This window comes from Argentina anserina, chromosome 1 (genome assembly GCF_933775445.1).
Source record: "Argentina anserina chromosome 1, drPotAnse1.1, whole genome shotgun sequence".
Classification (NCBI taxonomy): domain Eukaryota; kingdom Viridiplantae; phylum Streptophyta; class Magnoliopsida; order Rosales; family Rosaceae; genus Argentina; species Argentina anserina.
In genome coordinates this window covers 13,709,239-13,726,372 of record NC_065872.1, presented here as the reverse complement: position 1 = coordinate 13,726,372, position 17,134 = coordinate 13,709,239, and the positions used below count along the sequence as shown (strand labels likewise).

Here is a 17,134-nt window from a genome sequence, read left to right as displayed (position 1 = left end):
AATAAGTGGCGGGCCGGGTATTTTTAAAAATACGAAGATCCAAGCCCGCCCACCTAAGGCGGGCCTTGCGGGCTTTTGCGGGCCGGGCCTTGCGGGCTTTTACGGGCCGGGCCTTACGGGCTTGTATTAGAAAAACAATATAATACTCTAATTTAAGGGTTTGAAATAATAAAAGAATTGTTAGAAAACATTCTAAAATAAAAGTCACAAATAAATTCTAGTTTCGAAATATTGTCGATCGACACCAATAGATGTGATCGATATATATATATAGGGACCGTGTAAAAATTTCATCCAATTCGGACCTCGTTTAACCGTCGGAATTTTCGGTTAACAACAAAAAGTGGCGTTTTCACATAATAAAATCTCATTGACCGGGGCTTTACCAAATAGATTTCTTCAATTCGACCGCGCACGATAGGTAACAAAAATTAGGTGATTTCAAATATGTAAACAAATTTCCACATTCGCATCTTGGTAATTGGTCCTCCCTTAGGGCATATTAGTGTTGTTTTTGGTTTACCGGAAATTCTGACGGTTAAACGAGGTCCGAATTGCATGAAATTTTAAAATGATCATTAAATATATATATTGATCACATCGGATGGTGTCGATCGATTCCGAGAAGTTTTCTTCATATAGTCGCTTCATAATGTGATAGTTTTATTATAAACCTAATATAATGTTATAATACATTAGTGGACACTTCGGGGATCGACAACTCAAATTCAAAATATGGTCGATCGACACCAGTAGATGTGATTGGTATATATATTTAGGGAACCCGTAAAAATTTCGTTCGTTTTGGACATGGTTTGACCGTTCGTACGAACGGTCAACTAAAAAATAGGCGTTTTGACATATTTAAACCTCATTGACCGGGGATTTGCCAACTAGATTTCTTCAGTTCGACCGCGCACGATAGGTAACAAGAATTAGGTGATTTCAAATATGTAAACAAATTTCCACATTCGCATCTTGGTAATTGGTCCCCCCTTAGGGCATATTAGTGTTGTTTTTGGTTTACCGGAAATTCCGACGGTTAAACGAGGTCCGAATTGCATGAAATTTTACAATGATCATTAAATATATATATTGATCACATCGGATGGTGTCGATCGAGTCCGAGACGTTTCCTTCATATAGTCGCTTCATAATGTGATAGTTTTATTATAAACCTAATATAAGGTTATAATACATTAGTGGACACTTCGGCGATCGACAACTCAAATTCAAAATATGGTCGATCGACACCATTAGATGTGATCGGTATATATATTTAGGGAACCCGTAAAAATTTCGTCCGTTTTGGACATGGTTTGACAGTTCGTACCAACGGTCAACTAAAAAAGAGGCGTTTTGACATATTTAAACCTCATTGACCGGGGATTTGCCAACTAGATTTCTTCAGTTCGACCGTGCATGATAGGTAACAAAAATTAGGTGATTTCAAATATGTAAACAAAATTCCACATTCGCATCTTGGTAATTGGTCCCCCCTTAGGGCATATTAGTGTTGTTTTTGGTTTACCGGAAATTCCGACGGTTAAACGAGGTCCGAATTGCATGAAATTTTAAAATGATCATTAAATATATATATTGATCACATCGGATGGTGTCGATCGATTCCGAGAAGTTTCCTTCATATAGTCGCTTCATAATGTGATAGTTTTATTATAAACCTAATATAAGGTTATAATAAATTAGTGGACACTACGGCGATCGACAACTCAAATTCAAAATATGGTCGATCGACACCAGTAGATGTGATCGGTATATATATTTAGGGAACCCGTAAAAATTTCGTCCGTTTTGGATATTGTTTGACCGTCCGTACCTACGGTTAACAAAGAAAAAGACGTTTTGACATATTAAAATCCTCTTTGACCGGGGCTTTGCCAAATTGGTTTCCTTGGTGCGACCACACACAATCGGTGACAAAAATTAGATGATTTCAGATATGCAAACGACTTTTGGTGTTCGCATGTTGGTAATGGGTCTTCACTTATGACATATTAGTGTTGCTTTCGGTTTACCGGAAATTTCGACGGTCAAACGAGTTCCGAATTGGATGAAATTTTTACAGGGTCACTAAATATATATACCGATCATATCTACTGGTGTCGATCGATCCCAAGAAGTTTCCTTAATATAGTTGCTTCATAATGCAATAGTTTTATTCTAAACCTAATAAAATATGTATGTATAATATTTTATTATTTGGCGGGCTTTTACGAGCCGGGCCTTGCGGGCTTTTGGCGGGCCGGGTTTCACACCTCTAATTTAAGCCCGGCCCTCTACCCACGGAAGCGGGCTTTGGCGGGCTTTCTCGCGGGCCGGGCCGGGTAAAAACCCGTCGGGCTTGCGGGCCTCCGCGGGCTTTTCGGGTCCGCGGGCTAAATGATGAGGCCTACATCCAATAGGGAATTCTCCAGAAGGTTGAACATGTTTCATTGACATTTAAAACTACTGTATAGAAATTTTGATTATTGAATGAGATTTTGTTGTCGAAATTGGTCAAGCTGTCGGTGAAGCTATCAAGTGTGCAGTCTGTTTTCATTCATGAGATGGCTGTAATTTTAAGCAAATACTGTAGGCAGTGATTGCTGCTGTTACACTGGAAAAGTTGGCTGGCTCGATTGCTGCTGCATTGAATCTTATGTTGTGGACTCCAGAAAAATGAAAAAAAATGAAAAAGGTCTTGCAATGTGCATTCTCTTGTGTGACATGGCTGGATGTGGACTTGCGAAAGAGATTTTGGATGGGATGTTAGCTGATAGGCGCAAAAGCACCTAGAAAAATACTCTATTATCAAATTAATTATATCAATGTAGTAAATGGTAAATATGAGTCATTACCCGTAGAAAATTGGTAAAACTAAGATTTGAAAACACAAACAGACGCGTAAACCAAAAATCTGGCAGATTCGACCTAGGAGTGAAACCTAACTAATTAACTAATCTAGACTCAACTAAAAATTATGAAAAATAGACACTAACTAGACATAGTGGCGGACTACCACATAAAATTTGAGGATATTCGGAATTGGTTTGATCGGTGAAAAATAATAATAAGACAGAAGTATTGTTGATAACAGAATATTAAAAAGTAAATATGGATGTAAATATGAGAAAAACAATAGCTAGTAACTTCTCTCCACCACTAGATATACTTCAATCACCCCTAACAATGTCAAAAATTATAGATGAATGCACTCACAGTTAAGCTAATGTCGTTAGGTCATTAACCGTATTATGTTCTCTTACTTGTCATGTTAAGCGAAATGTCAGTATCGACTTAACTATATTCTCAATTAATTGATCTATGAAATGTTTGTATCTAGACCAAAAATAATTAAAATCATAAAGTTCTAAGAACGTTTGAGTAACAACAAAGAATCTCAGGTCAATGTCGGTAGCGTTAGATTACTAAGGAATCACTTCATACAAGTACATGCAAAGAACTTGTTATCTCTCACAGAATATGCAACGATATGTCGGTCATATACATATTCAAGATAATAAAACCCTAAAACATGCATCAAAATATTGACCCAATGAGACATGCAATAGAATTATCAATGAACAATCAGTGAAGAAATTCTCATCTAAAATTATATAAATCAATTGGAGTTTGAAATCGAAGACATATCTAGAGCTTTGATTAGCCTATAACTATCAAGGAATTTAGTTACACATAATTTTAAATAAAAGCATCAAAGAATACATGAGAGATGAATTAAAGGAGAAGAGACCAAACTTCCTTTTTTTTGTGGAGGCTTGATGAAATTTTAACACCTTAAGGAGATGTGGGTTGTATCTTGAGGAGATTGAAGGTAACTTCGTTTCGGCTCTTCATGTCCGTCTTCTCCAATTTCTCTTCTCTTTTTCTCTCTATTCCCCCCCTCTCTCTCTCTCTCTCTCTTGGTTGATTGTGGAAAAAGTAGAGAAAAGTGAGAGATAATGATGTAGTGAGTGAGATGAGTGACTGAGTGATCATGGAATGAAGTGGAAGGAAGTGAGTGATCATGAAAGAAGTGAATGATCATGGAGGAAGTGAGTGATAAAGAAGAAAGTGAGTGATCATGAAAGGAAGTGGGTGATCATGGAATGAAATGGAAGGAAGTGGGTGATCATAAAAGAAGTGACTGATCGTGGGGGAAGTGATGGACCTAGAGGTGATGATTACACCCAAAATAAAATCAGATTTTTGCATAATATAGGTGTAGATTTTTGGATAATGAAGATTGAAGAGCCATGATTTTGTGAGAAAGAGAGAAAAATGGTGTAGTTAAATCTCAACTAAAAAGATAAGATCTAGTTGTGACAGAACAATGTGTTGTTCATTCATTGCTCCTCCATAAAATTATCCCGAAAATGCATGGCACCACGCTCGGAAAATTACCGTAATTTCACATTTTTCTCTTCTTTTTTATTCCACTTCAAAATACCTAAAAACAAATAAAGTTAATTAAAAATATAAAAAACATAACAATAGCTAAGTAAAAAGAATAATTAACACAATAATAGTCACATATTTATCATTAACAACTTCAACCACAATGATGTGAGCCGATTTACAATTCTACGCGGACTGTATCATCAGGTATATAGCCTGCATACATTAACAATGGCTTGGAAATTACTGTGTAAATCTTTAAGGCTCATACTTACAGTCACATATTTCCATTAAGCGTTCTCCTTTCTGACTTAGTTTTTCATTTAATGCGGAGATCTCTATAATTTAAGTCATACAAATATAATATCTTTATGTCATATTTGATTGAAGGTTACTTGTCCACTAATACAGTGTAGTTCTAAATAAGAAAGCTGACAATTTGTCTCGCTTTCCCGATAATAGGTGGGCATTGAGATGGTTCCATGAGATTTTGATACAAAGTCTCCAAATCCATTTCAGATATCTGATAGTCAGCTTAGTTCTAGACTTCTAGTACATCAGGTGATGACCAGACGTCAGATCAGAAACATTGTTTTCTTTACAAAGAACCATCCTTTTTCTTTTCTTTTTGGGTATTTTAATGTATACTCAATTTTTAAAAGCTATTTTAAAAGAAGCTCATTTATATTTTTTTTCATTATGCACTGAATTATAACCATTCGTTTAAATCTAAATTACAAAATACCACTATTAAAATCTGATAAAAATTAGTGATTAGTCAATCAATAAATTATGCTCTCATTAACTGCCTTAATTATAGATTTTTAAAACAAGACCGGTTGCTATCTGAATCCAATGTAAGTCGATTCAAGGAGTTGTATATGTTTAATTAGATTTTTGCAATATACCCTTGGATCACAAAACCTATGTTGCACGGATACGGACACGTGTGTCCGTATTCGACACGATACAATACGCGGACACGTCAAAATCTCAAGTGTCCGACTTGGACACGTGGTAGACACGTTAATTAATTTTTATATTAAAACTTAGTCAATCCACATTCAAACAAAGTTTCATAATCAAAACACATGATAAATAAAAAGAAGAGAACTATATTTCACTCATCTCCACCAATACCATCTTCTTCAATGACTCCCACTTCAATATCATCATCATCACCAAACAAAACCGCCTCCAATTGTGGTTCATCAAGTGAAAGTTCGGCAATCTCAAGTCTTCCAACATTAGTGTCCTCCAATGAATCAAACTCATCACCTCGAACATCCCACATTTTAGTGCTACCTTGATTGTAGTTCTGGCTTTGCCTTGCTAAGAGGCGAAGATTGGTATGCACAAATACCAAATCTTCCGCTCTTTGTGGTCTAATCTTATTCCTCTTCAAAGAGTGAATAAAATTGTAAGTACTCCAATTTCTTTCACAACATGAGGAAGAACAAGGTTGACCTACAAGCTTGAAGGCTATTCCTTGAAGAGTTGGTGCCGAAGATCCATGGACTGCCCACCACATAAGTGGCTCCATTAAATACCTATCCCTGATTGCATTTGTACTTCCAAAATGAGCCATGGCCATAGAAAAATTGGCAAATTCTATGTTAAACTTTTTTCTATCATCTTCATTGACAAAGTACCGCATGAAACAAGTTTTTCTTTCATTTGTAACCTCTAAATCTTTTTGAGGAGCAACACGATTAGGATCTTCATTAAGCCATTCCGCACTATAGTACCTAATTAAATAAGTAAATAAAAATTCATATGCTTCACTTCTATCAAATAAAAAAGTAAAGCAATTGATGGAAGTGAAATAAACACTTACTTGGGATTCAAAGAATGTGCCAAGCAATGAAGGGAAGTATTGCTCTTGGTCCAACGATTTATCAACACTCCATATACCGCATTCCAAAATGTAGACTCTTGATCCAATTGCTTTCTTTCCTTCCTATAGATAGCCTTCTTCACTTTCTCAATTATGTTATCCCACCATTCATATACTAAATGAAGACAAGGTTTATCTGTATCCGCTTTCCTAATCATCTCATATATCGGTTCGGTAAAAGTAAGGATGTAGTCAATATCATCCCACATTAACTCATCCAACAACTTTTCCTTCACCGAAGCCGCCTTCCTATAGTCATCCTCCTTATAATGATCCCACTTTGGACTAATCACCATTTGTTGCAAACCATTCTTGATCATCTTGAACCTCTTAAACATAATAACAGTAGAAACAAACCTTGTTGGAGCAACCGAAAGCAACTTCAAATTGCAATGATCATTAAACATAACCAATCTCATTCCATGATTCATAATGAAGTTTTTAATAAACATTACATCCTCCGCAACCGGTTGTATCCAACAACATGCATCATACACATCCATATTTTGAGAAATATTAGAAGGTGTGCAAATGTTCTTCAAAGCAAGATTCAAAGTATGAACTACACATGGTGTCCAAAAGATAGTAGGATACTTACTTTCTACCAATGCACCGGCCTTTGAACAAACGGGAGCATTGTCCGTAACCACTTGCACAACATTTTCATAACCAATCTCCTTGATGGCTTTTTTAAGGAATTTTGCAATCAATTTATGGTCCTTGTATTCCCCCTCACAATTTTTTGCTCTCAACATCATTGGACCACGCTCGCATGTAGCCATCACATTAATCAAAGGCCTTTTTTGTGCATCGGACCAGCCATCGCTACATATACTCACACCCTTATCCCTCCATGTAAGCTTGATTGGCTCTAAATGTTTCTCAATGTTCCTTCTTTCCTTTGCAAGTAGTGTGGTCCTCAAAGCATTGTAACCTGGTGGAACATAGCCAGGAAGAGTAGAAGCACGAACATAAGACATCCGGTAGTGTGGATTTCTTGCAAGATTGAATGATAGGCCACCAGTGTAGAACATCCTCGCAACCTCACCATCACATTCCTCCCTAGCCGAGTTATTCCATGCTTTTGCAAGAGCACCAACACTTGTTTTCCTCTTCTTTCCCATGTCAGATGCTGTAAATTGACTAAATTCTTGTGTATATGGCCTATAGGCATGATAAGTATCCCCAGGGCTACTAGTAGCAGGAGCCGAAGTACTCCCTTTTTGTTGTCCTGATGATGGTAGAGGAACTTGTCTACTAGCTGCATTTGCTAATCTCTCCTTGCACTCATTCACCAACTTATGTAATTTAGCATATGCTTCAGGATTAACCTTGGTACAAGAAGCAATACTTGCGGTTCCTTCTTTCAGCAAATGACTCTTAACTCTAGTGTGTGAGCCATTGAAGTACAGCTTGCAAAAATTGCATTGCCACCTCCAGTTACCTCCAGTTGGAGGTTTGCTAATCTTCTTAACAAACATCCATCAAGGAGCTTTATCATCCACTACCCTTTGTTCATTTTCAGCATCTCCACCTCCAGACCCTCCAGTATTAGAACCGGCATTAGCAGACTCGGCATTAGCAGACCCGGCATTAACAGACCCGGCGCTGGAACTAATAGGAGTTGATCTTCCACTCATGATCATGAGGATCAAACAACACAATATGCTTAACAAACACCCAAAAGGAAACATACTAGCGAAGAAGAGAAAAGGAACATACCCAACAGAACACAGAACAGAAGCAAATTCAATTTTGAGGATATGGCATAAAATTACGTTGCTCTAGTACTCCTGAATTGTGTTTTGTTGCAAAAATATAACTTTGTGAAATTAATTTAGAATATAATTTATACTATATAAGGTTGAAATTTGAACTCATGTTTATTGGATTAGTATATGGACCTTGAATTGTACTCAAGTTAGCGTCCTGGAATGTCAATCCCTGGTCTAGCCTCGGGCGCTGGAACTAATAGGAGTTCATCTTCCACTCATGATCCTGAGGATCAAACAACACAATATGCTTAACAAACACCCAAAAGGAAACAGACTAGCGAAGAAGAGAAAAGGAACATACCCAACAGAAGAAGAAGACTAGATGAAGATCGTGGAAAACAGGAAGCAATTCAGCGTGTCCTTGATGAAGATCGTGGAAAATGGGGAAGCAACTCGGCTCAGAAAAAAGGTGAGCATCTCGGCGATGGCGACCCTGCCCCCTTTCCTCTGCGTCTTTGATGAAGATCGTGGAAAACGAATGCGGCTGTGAAGGCTGGATGTTATGTTTTTTTGGGTTTTTATGTTAAATCTCAATTATACCCCTACGTGTCCTTGTTATTTTCGTGTCTAGTCCAGACACGCACGTGTCCAACTCGGACACTCACGTGTCCACCGCGTGTCCAAAATCAGACACGCGTGTCCGAGCGTATTTGCGCGTGTCCGCGTGTCCAATACGCGTGTCCGTGTCTGACACGCGATACGCGACCATTTTCGCGTGTCCGTGCAACATAGCACAAAACACATTCCAAATACTGATGAATACCTCAATATCGTATCAATATTGATCGATGGTTCAATTTAGCGAGTTATATTACTGTGGTTTGCAACTGTATATCATATTGGCTGATTTGATCATCAGACATCCGTCTATGAATTGCACACTAAGAAAATCAGCAGCCAATTGATCGATATTATCATTTGGATGAGAAAATAGGTTAAAGTGTCAACCCACCTTTAGTGCCCTTCTGAATCTTAAAGCATATAGTACCGAGTACTTGCATAGAATCAACTGCATAATGGAAAGGAGTTTATAATGTACTTTTATTCTAATATATGATGTACACCATATATATGCTGCGGAAGAGTAAGCAATCGATATTTGAAATGCTACATTTGATAAGAACCAAAGAAAGATGGCGAAAAGGCTACAATCTGTCCGCAAAAGGCTTGACATCCAGACAGCATGAAGCGTCAGTGAAATCTCGCTGTGTGCTATTACAGACTTCGACACACAGAGCTGGCTCTCAATTAATCAATTATGGCCTTTGCTTGTTCAATGTTTTCCCATTGTATGGACTGTGTAATGTCCCAGACCTGTTCGGAGAATCAATTTTTTGTTGACCGAAAATGCATCCCAATCTTTTTTGATTCAAAACTCAGAAGGATATCTGACTAGATTTTACATCACAATCCCTTCAAACGATTTTGTCTTGGTTCGACTAGGATGGATTGACATACATAGGATCGATATGGTGAGTTGAAATAAGTCGTTCAACAGCTTCTTAACCGGCAGTAATAGGTTAAATCATACAAAATAAAATTTCGTAATCAACTCTGTTACAGTACTGTCTCTGGGAGCTAATGAATGTCCTCAGCAGTGACCAAGTGACCTAATGTTCCCAACTTATTGGTCATCTTTTCAATTACAATATCCTTACAGAAAGAAGAAAAAACACAAGTGACTGCATAGTTTATTGAAATAACTAGAAATACATCAGCCTGAGTACATCTCAACAGAGAGAGACCCTGAACCTAAATCAGATAAGAAAAAACATGTTTATTTAGAGCATTATAGTTTAAAGGTCGGAATGAGCCAGATTGGTCGTCCACGTCCGGTGTTCTTCACTAGGGTTGCAACATGTATGTCGTCAAACGGTAAGAAACTTCGGCATTCAACGTTATAAACACCAAAATCACAATGAGGTACTCCGTGGTAGCGCATTATGGAGTCACGATCATGGGTGAAGTAAATGCAATTGGGTAGACATCCAGATCTACTTGAAGCCAACACTGATTCAGAAGAGTTATCGCCCAAAAAAAAGAGAAATATCACCTAAGGTGTTTATCTCGGTCCACTTGCACTTGACAAAATCAAATCTGCACACTATAACCTTCCTGGTTCGGCGGTTCTCACCATTATCATCAAAAGACAGAAATCTTTGAACCATCAACAAGTCTTTCTCACTTGAATGCACTAAATAACTTTTCGGGGTAACAAATTCCCCGGTCTTAATGCCATGTGCAATAAATTTTACATCCGAGTAGGACTCCGGCTTAATGTCAAAAGATAAGAGTTCACCCATTGTACTGAGAGCATAAAATTTATCTTCAACAGAAATAACTTCAGTAATTGGCTGAATGTACCTTTCTTCAGTATATGTCCATTCTTTGTCATTGCCGATTCTTATGAAGGCTAATCCACGGACTCCCTTGTATATGACCGCAACAACACAATCATTTGCATTCAATATCGGGTCAGCAGAAATTGTCACTTTGGAGATAAAATAATCACAATTTGACCATTTTTCAACATAGCGTTTCCTTTCCTCATCCAAATTCGGAGGAGTCAGTGGAGGAAGGCAGATAACTGAATCTTCTCTCTCTCTCTTCCTTTCACCCTATAGAATGGATTCATTAGGGTTACTACAAAATTCACATCAATGGTTACTAACCATCCTTTGGAAGACCCACAGAATCGCACATATGGCAATTGTACTTGCAAATCAAGAATCTTGTTATCCATGACATTATAGACATTCCATATATCATCTTTGCCTGTGGAAATCATGAGCATTGAAACATTTAGGCATGATAGCTCGACGTCGACTTTGTTGACCCTTTGCTACATAGTACCATGGCATACAAACAACACTAAAGCGCATGTAGTCTGATAGTGACACCAATCGCTCTAAGACTGAATCCAAAATGTCCTTAGGCATTGATGCCCAGTCTGAGGAAGCAACAAAAAAAATACAATTAGAAGGATGTATTCCATTCCAAGTGAAGAGTTGTAAGCAATAAAATCTAAAGTAGATGGATCCTTGGTATGCTCGTGTACTATGTTTTGTTACATCCCAACAACAAGACAAGCTGCATTAGAAAACCCATATATTATGAAGATTACCAAACATTAAATCAACCAAAACCCTAAATTACGACTGAAAACAGAGTTAAAACAACTGCAGCGAACGACTCACAAAACAATATGGCTGGTTCTCAAATCTCGTTTGTTTTTACAAGCAATGTATTTCGATGTGTAGCAGTTATAATCCAAGAGACTCAAAAGAACTGAATAAGAAAATCAACTATAATCGCTCTGCAGAGATAGCAACAGATCGAAGAACACGCATAAGTCTTACAAAAGCCATGGAAAATAATAATAACAATACAGATCTGCAAGAGAACATACCTGCAGCCATAACTGACTGACTGAAGGAGAACGAGGAGAAGAACAGTTTCAAGTACTCCCAACTGTTTTTGGTGCAAAGGGTGGTACGGCGAACAGATGGAGTTCAGGAACAGGATTGTGAGATTTATGTATCCTTTAAGGATCAGGAAACCATGTGCGTTTTTTTTTTGGCAACGTGTAATACTCCATCTGCCGCCTACACCTGCGCTTCAATTTTTACTTCAAAAACTAAGTATCCACCAACCGGATCCGGATCCTCTCCTAATGAGAGTGTTCCTTACATTGCCTAATAAACGAATCCTAGCCATTCATTGCCGATCAAGTCAAGAGGAGCCTAATTATTAAAAATTTCTCCCAAATGGTGTCTCACGTTTTCCTCGTTCTAAACTTTAATATCTAAAGTTTCATAAATATTAAAAGGGTATCTCAAGTTTGAAACCTTATATCACTTTGGTATATGGAATCGTTAACACCGTTAAGTTTTACTGACGGAGCGTAGTGGGCTTATAATTATGTTTGTTTATTTTGATATTATGCAACTAAGATCTAACCTCTGTACTCAAAGGTAAACAGTTATTTTTATCGGAAATTATTGAATCAGTTTATACTCGACTGGACTATTTAGCATTTTGAAAAATAACTTATAAAGAATTGCAAGAAGAAAAGAAAAAATTAAGAAAGCTAGAGAATTTTATAAATAAGCTTACTAGAACTATTGCAGGATACTGGGATATTATTTATCAAGTACAGAGAAGAATATATTATGTCAGAAGAGATATTGAAACTCTCTAAGAAACTCTAATAGAGGACCAAAAACCTCTAAATATCCTGAGCATCGGTTAGATCCGCCATAGCTGGTATCAGAGCTTGTTTAGCTCAGAAACAAGTGAATATGAGGCTTATGTCACAAAGTTGGCTCATTTTATCCAATAAAAATGAAGCAAGGCCTAAAAATTATCAGTCATTTTGTACTGAAAAAAGCTACTAATAAATCGCAAGTGTGCTTTCATTCGAAACATATTCAAGAAAACAAATACTCCATCGAATACGTTTGCAGAATATTAAATACCTTTCCTTCACTATTTTTTTAGCTTAAACCTTGAGCATTAGTATAGTCATTATATCTTTACTTTTGTTCTTAAACCCTTATTAGACTACACGACTCTAACCCAATTAAGCACGTCAAATGTGAAGTATTTTAGTAAACCACACTTTTAAATTTAAATGTAAAATGATCAAAAATGTCCACGTTCTATACAATTTGATATCATAAAATAAAATAGGGACATTATCAAAAACTTCACAGTATAATGTAGGTCAAGAATGTGTGGATCGGCGGTGGAACCAGGATGAGCTTGTTACATACTAGCTCTAATTGTTTATTGTTGTGTTACAAAAACGAATTTCACGGTGATATTTTGTTACTTAAACAAGATACAAACATAGACTTCGTACGAAATAAACTTTACTAGTAAAATGCTTGTACAATTACTACGTCCATCTATGTGAGTTTGTAGCTGACTTTTGTGCATAATATTTCAGAAAAACACAATCAATCTAGTTGAACAAGTTTAAAGTTGGCTGCAAATCCTACAATGATGTTTAGATTTAGCTTGTATGAGTGTATGAGAACCGTTTGGGACTCGATAAGTTTCGATTACGATTATATAAATTAGACTTGGATACTGGTAACAATACACTAATATACCGTCTTTAGATTATGTATTGATATACATACGTACACAAGACAGAGAGTCTTCCCGCCTCTTTCACCCTAATCTCTTTCTCTCTCTCATTTTCCCCAAATCTCAGAACCATGGCCGACAAGAAGAAGAAGCGCCGCCGCGCCGACCCAGCCTCCGACGACGAAGACTCTCTCCCTTTCAAGAACATCCTCAAACCCGACGCCTCAATCCTCCGCTCCATCCAAAACCTCACCGACTCCCTCCGCTCCTCCGCCGCGTCCTCCTCCGGATCCCTAACCCTCGCCGACCTCTCCATCTCCTCCTGCCGCGAAGTCCGCGAGCTCCCGATCTCCTCCGTCCAGTCCGAGATCGAGTCCCTCATGCTCGGAGTCCTCCACTCCATCCTCGACGGCCGCGGCTTCGCCTTCGACGTCCCCTCACGCGCCGCCGCCAACCAGCTCTACGTCCCCGAGCTCGACCGCATCGTCCTCCGAGACAAATCCTCCCTCCGCCCCTACGCCAACGTCTCCACCGTCCGCAAAGCCACCGTCACCGCCCGCATCCTCCAGCTCATCCACGAGCTCACCATCAAGGACATCCACGTCACCAAGCGTGACCTCTTCTACACCGACGTCAAGCTCTTCCAGGACCAGTCCCAGTCCGACACCGTCCTGGACGACGTGTCGTGCATGATCGGCTGCACCAGGTCCAGCCTGAACGTCGTCGCCGCCGAGAAAGGCGTCGTCGTCGGCCGCCTCATCTTCAGCGACGACGGTGACGTCATCGACTGTACTAAGATGGGGATGGGAGGTAAAGCCATCCCTCCGAACATCAACAGAGTCGGTGATATGCAGAGTGACGCATTGTTCATCCTGCTTGTGGAGAAGGATGCTGCTTATATGCGATTGGCCGAGGATCGATTCTATAATCGGTTCCCCTGCATCATTGTGACAGCTAAGGGCCAGCCGGACGTGGCGACGAGGCTGTTCTTGAGGAAGATGAAGATGGAATTGAAGCTCCCTGTGCTGGCATTGGTGGATAGTGATCCTTATGGGCTGAAGATTCTGTCTGTTTATGGATGTGGTTCGAAGAATATGTCGTATGACAGTGCGAATTTGACCACGCCGGATATTAAGTGGCTGGGAATTAGGCCTAGTGATTTGGATAAGTATAAGATACCGGAGCAATGTAGGTTGCCGATGACTGATCAGGATATTAAGACAGGGAAGGATATGTTGGAGGAGGATTTCGTGAAGAAGAATCCCAAGTGGGTTGAGGAGCTGACTCTGATGGTGAAGAGTAAGCAGAAGGCGGAAATTCAGGCTTTGAGCAATTTCGGGTTTCAGTACTTGTCCGAGGTGTATTTGCCCCTCAAACTTCAAGAGGAGGACTGGATATGAATGGTCTTGGTTAGCTTGGAGGCCGTTCTGCTACGGTAATAGTTAAATTTGTGTCAATCTTTTTACTTTGCTGGGGGTGAAACTGTTGACATTAGTTTGTAAGTGCTGCATTTTGTTATAAATTATTCAGTAGAGAGGTAATGAAATGCAATGTGTTTTACTATTATATGTTTGCATGAATGGAGATGAACAGGTTGATGTTATAGTAAGAGCATATTAACACCCCATTTGATGTTGTTTGTTGTGTGATATGTATCTTCTGGTGATAGTTAAATCTGTATCAGTTCTTTTTTTTGTTGGTGAAACTGTTGACCTTAGTTTGCAGTTGCTGGTATTTGTTATATAGATTGTTCACTTGGAAGGATATGAAATGCACTGATTTTGCATTAGATACTTGCATGTTGCTTTTTTCTTGGTTGTAGTAAGATATTAGCATCTCATTTGATGCAGTTTGTTTAGTTTGGTTTTAAGAAACCTTAAGTCGTGTGTGTGAACCCTACTGCTTAGCACTCCGATAAAATAGAGTGAAGTTTACTCTCAGTAAATGGTGTTTCTAATATTTTGCTAAAAATATAGCTTCTGGTATCAGCTTTCAACAGGGATCTAGATAATGTCATCAGTTGCAACAACAAACCAATATATGCTTAACTAGATAGATGTTGTAAAACTAGAAGAAAGACACTAAGCAAAGGGCAAGGTTGCTTTTTTTCCCTGCCATTGTTGCAATGATTTTATCTTTAACCATTCTAGAACCACGGGTCTTTCAGTGGGATATATCAACTCTGCGGGTAGTTCATTTCTACTTGACGTTTGTTTTCAGTTTGATTTACATTGAAGTTTTCTCTAATTCTCTCCAGTGTCAACTGCAACTTTAGGTTCTATTGGAAGCCTTGAGCCCCATTTCACCTGCAGAAATTTGGTTACTGAGCCTTAACCTTTAACTGTTAGTGAACTTCCATCAATTTCGCAAACTCTCATAATGATCAAGAGACTCTCTTTTACTGAATGTTGAATTTCTCTAACCATAAATAAGCTCTAACATCAATGTCCCGAGAGTTATGAACCTTGAAGTGAGATTTAGGATTTATTTCATCATTTATTCATATCTTGTTTTCTCATGTACCTATCTCAAATCCATGTACTTCATTCATTCATATGCTGTTCCTTATGTACTTGGAATCTTATTTTCCCCTATCTCTAAATCATGCACTTAGAAACCTTAAAGTTTGGTTTTGATTGTATCTATAGGGAGTCTCTAAATAACTATCAAAACAATCATCTATTTTCATTGCTATGTCTGTAGCATTGGTCTGGTTTTACTGATTGACATCCTATGTGGTGTGTGGATGTTGAGAAGTCAAAGTTTGTATACATGACAGAATTCTTGTATTTTTTGCTGTTACCATTACAATGAACTGTAGCTCTTTGCTCCTCAAATTATGTATCTAACAAAGAATAACGCTAGTGTTTTCTGGCCCTAAATAAGGTTTGCAGAAAGCACAAGTCAGCAATTATTGAGACTTGGGTACTCGAAGCTGGCTGTTTCCAAATTTATAATTTAGATTTCCTGGATTGTTATTAGCTGTATACATGTAGGTCACATTAACTTCCAGTTGGTATTTGTGAAAGTTCACTAGAATTAAATAAATAGAGTACGTAGTATCAGTACGGGACGGCAATGATAAGTTATCCAACTTAATGGCTGTAGATATTGACAGAATTATTTTCATGCTTGCATGCAATTTATTGACTTTGATGATGATAATTTCCCTGAACATGGTTTAGAGGTTGTTACCTTGATGATACTAACCATGTTCTTCGAAGTTCATTCTGTTAATTTCTTATCGAATACTTGTAACTTACCTCTTGATGAAGTTCTATTTTCGGTGTGGGGAGAAAAGAAGAGACTCAGGAAGCTATTAGCCTTTGCCCTTTGGTGCTCTGTACTTTTGCCCTCTATATGGGTGGTGTTTTTGGGGGTGTGGGGATTAGGAGAAGTCCAGCAGTTGAATGAGATTCCTCCTTCTTTGATATCTTTGACTGTTATTCGTCATAATTGGTGGGGCATTCGTTGAAAATGTGAAAATGCGTCAAGGATTACATAATGAAAGTACATGTGTAACGACCCCAAAATTTCGAGTATAAAAACTCAAAATTTCAAAGTCGTTAAACACCAAACAATCTCGATGAAATCGAAATCATTTAAAATGCCACAGCGGATCATCTCTGAGTTCAAAATACAATTCAGTCAAACTGATTATTACAACCAAATTATAATTCAACATTATAACAAATGGAAATGTATAATCCTCACAACAACCTCACAAGATAGTCACACAAAGTCCTCACACAAGCTGGAGATAAATAACTTCAAGTCCTCTGAGCGGTCCGTCAATTCCCGTTAATCCACACCTGCAGAGTTATCCACTACACCATCGAATTGGTGCACCGGGGTTGTAAACACAAACCCGGTAAGCTTTACAGCTCGTATGAGTAAAATGAAAATATATAACTCGCATATCAATATATACGAAAATCCACAAATCAAACAAATATAAATGCACTCATGA

At 38.2% G+C, this 17,134-nt stretch overlaps 2 protein-coding genes across 2 annotated transcripts; one reads left to right on the top strand and one right to left on the bottom strand.

Moving 5' to 3' along the window:
• Nucleotides 1-5,518: 5,518 nt before the first annotated feature.
• On the bottom strand, nucleotides 5,519-7,935 carry LOC126802279 (uncharacterized). Its single transcript, XM_050529889.1, has 3 exons — nucleotides 7,804-7,935; nucleotides 6,236-7,761; nucleotides 5,519-6,146 (listed from the first exon to the last, which is right to left on the bottom strand). The coding sequence occupies exons 1-3, from the start codon at nucleotides 7,933-7,935 to the stop codon at nucleotides 5,519-5,521; spliced, it is 2,286 nt and encodes a 761-aa protein (XP_050385846.1).
• Nucleotides 7,936-13,247: 5,312 nt separating this feature from the next.
• Nucleotides 13,248-14,779, top strand: LOC126797613 (DNA topoisomerase 6 subunit A). The gene has a single exon (XM_050524279.1). It carries the CDS (start codon nucleotides 13,296-13,298, stop codon nucleotides 14,562-14,564), a length of 1,269 nt encoding a protein of 422 aa, XP_050380236.1. The 5' UTR covers nucleotides 13,248-13,295; the 3' UTR covers nucleotides 14,565-14,779.
• The last annotated feature ends 2,355 nt before the right edge of the window (nucleotides 14,780-17,134 follow it).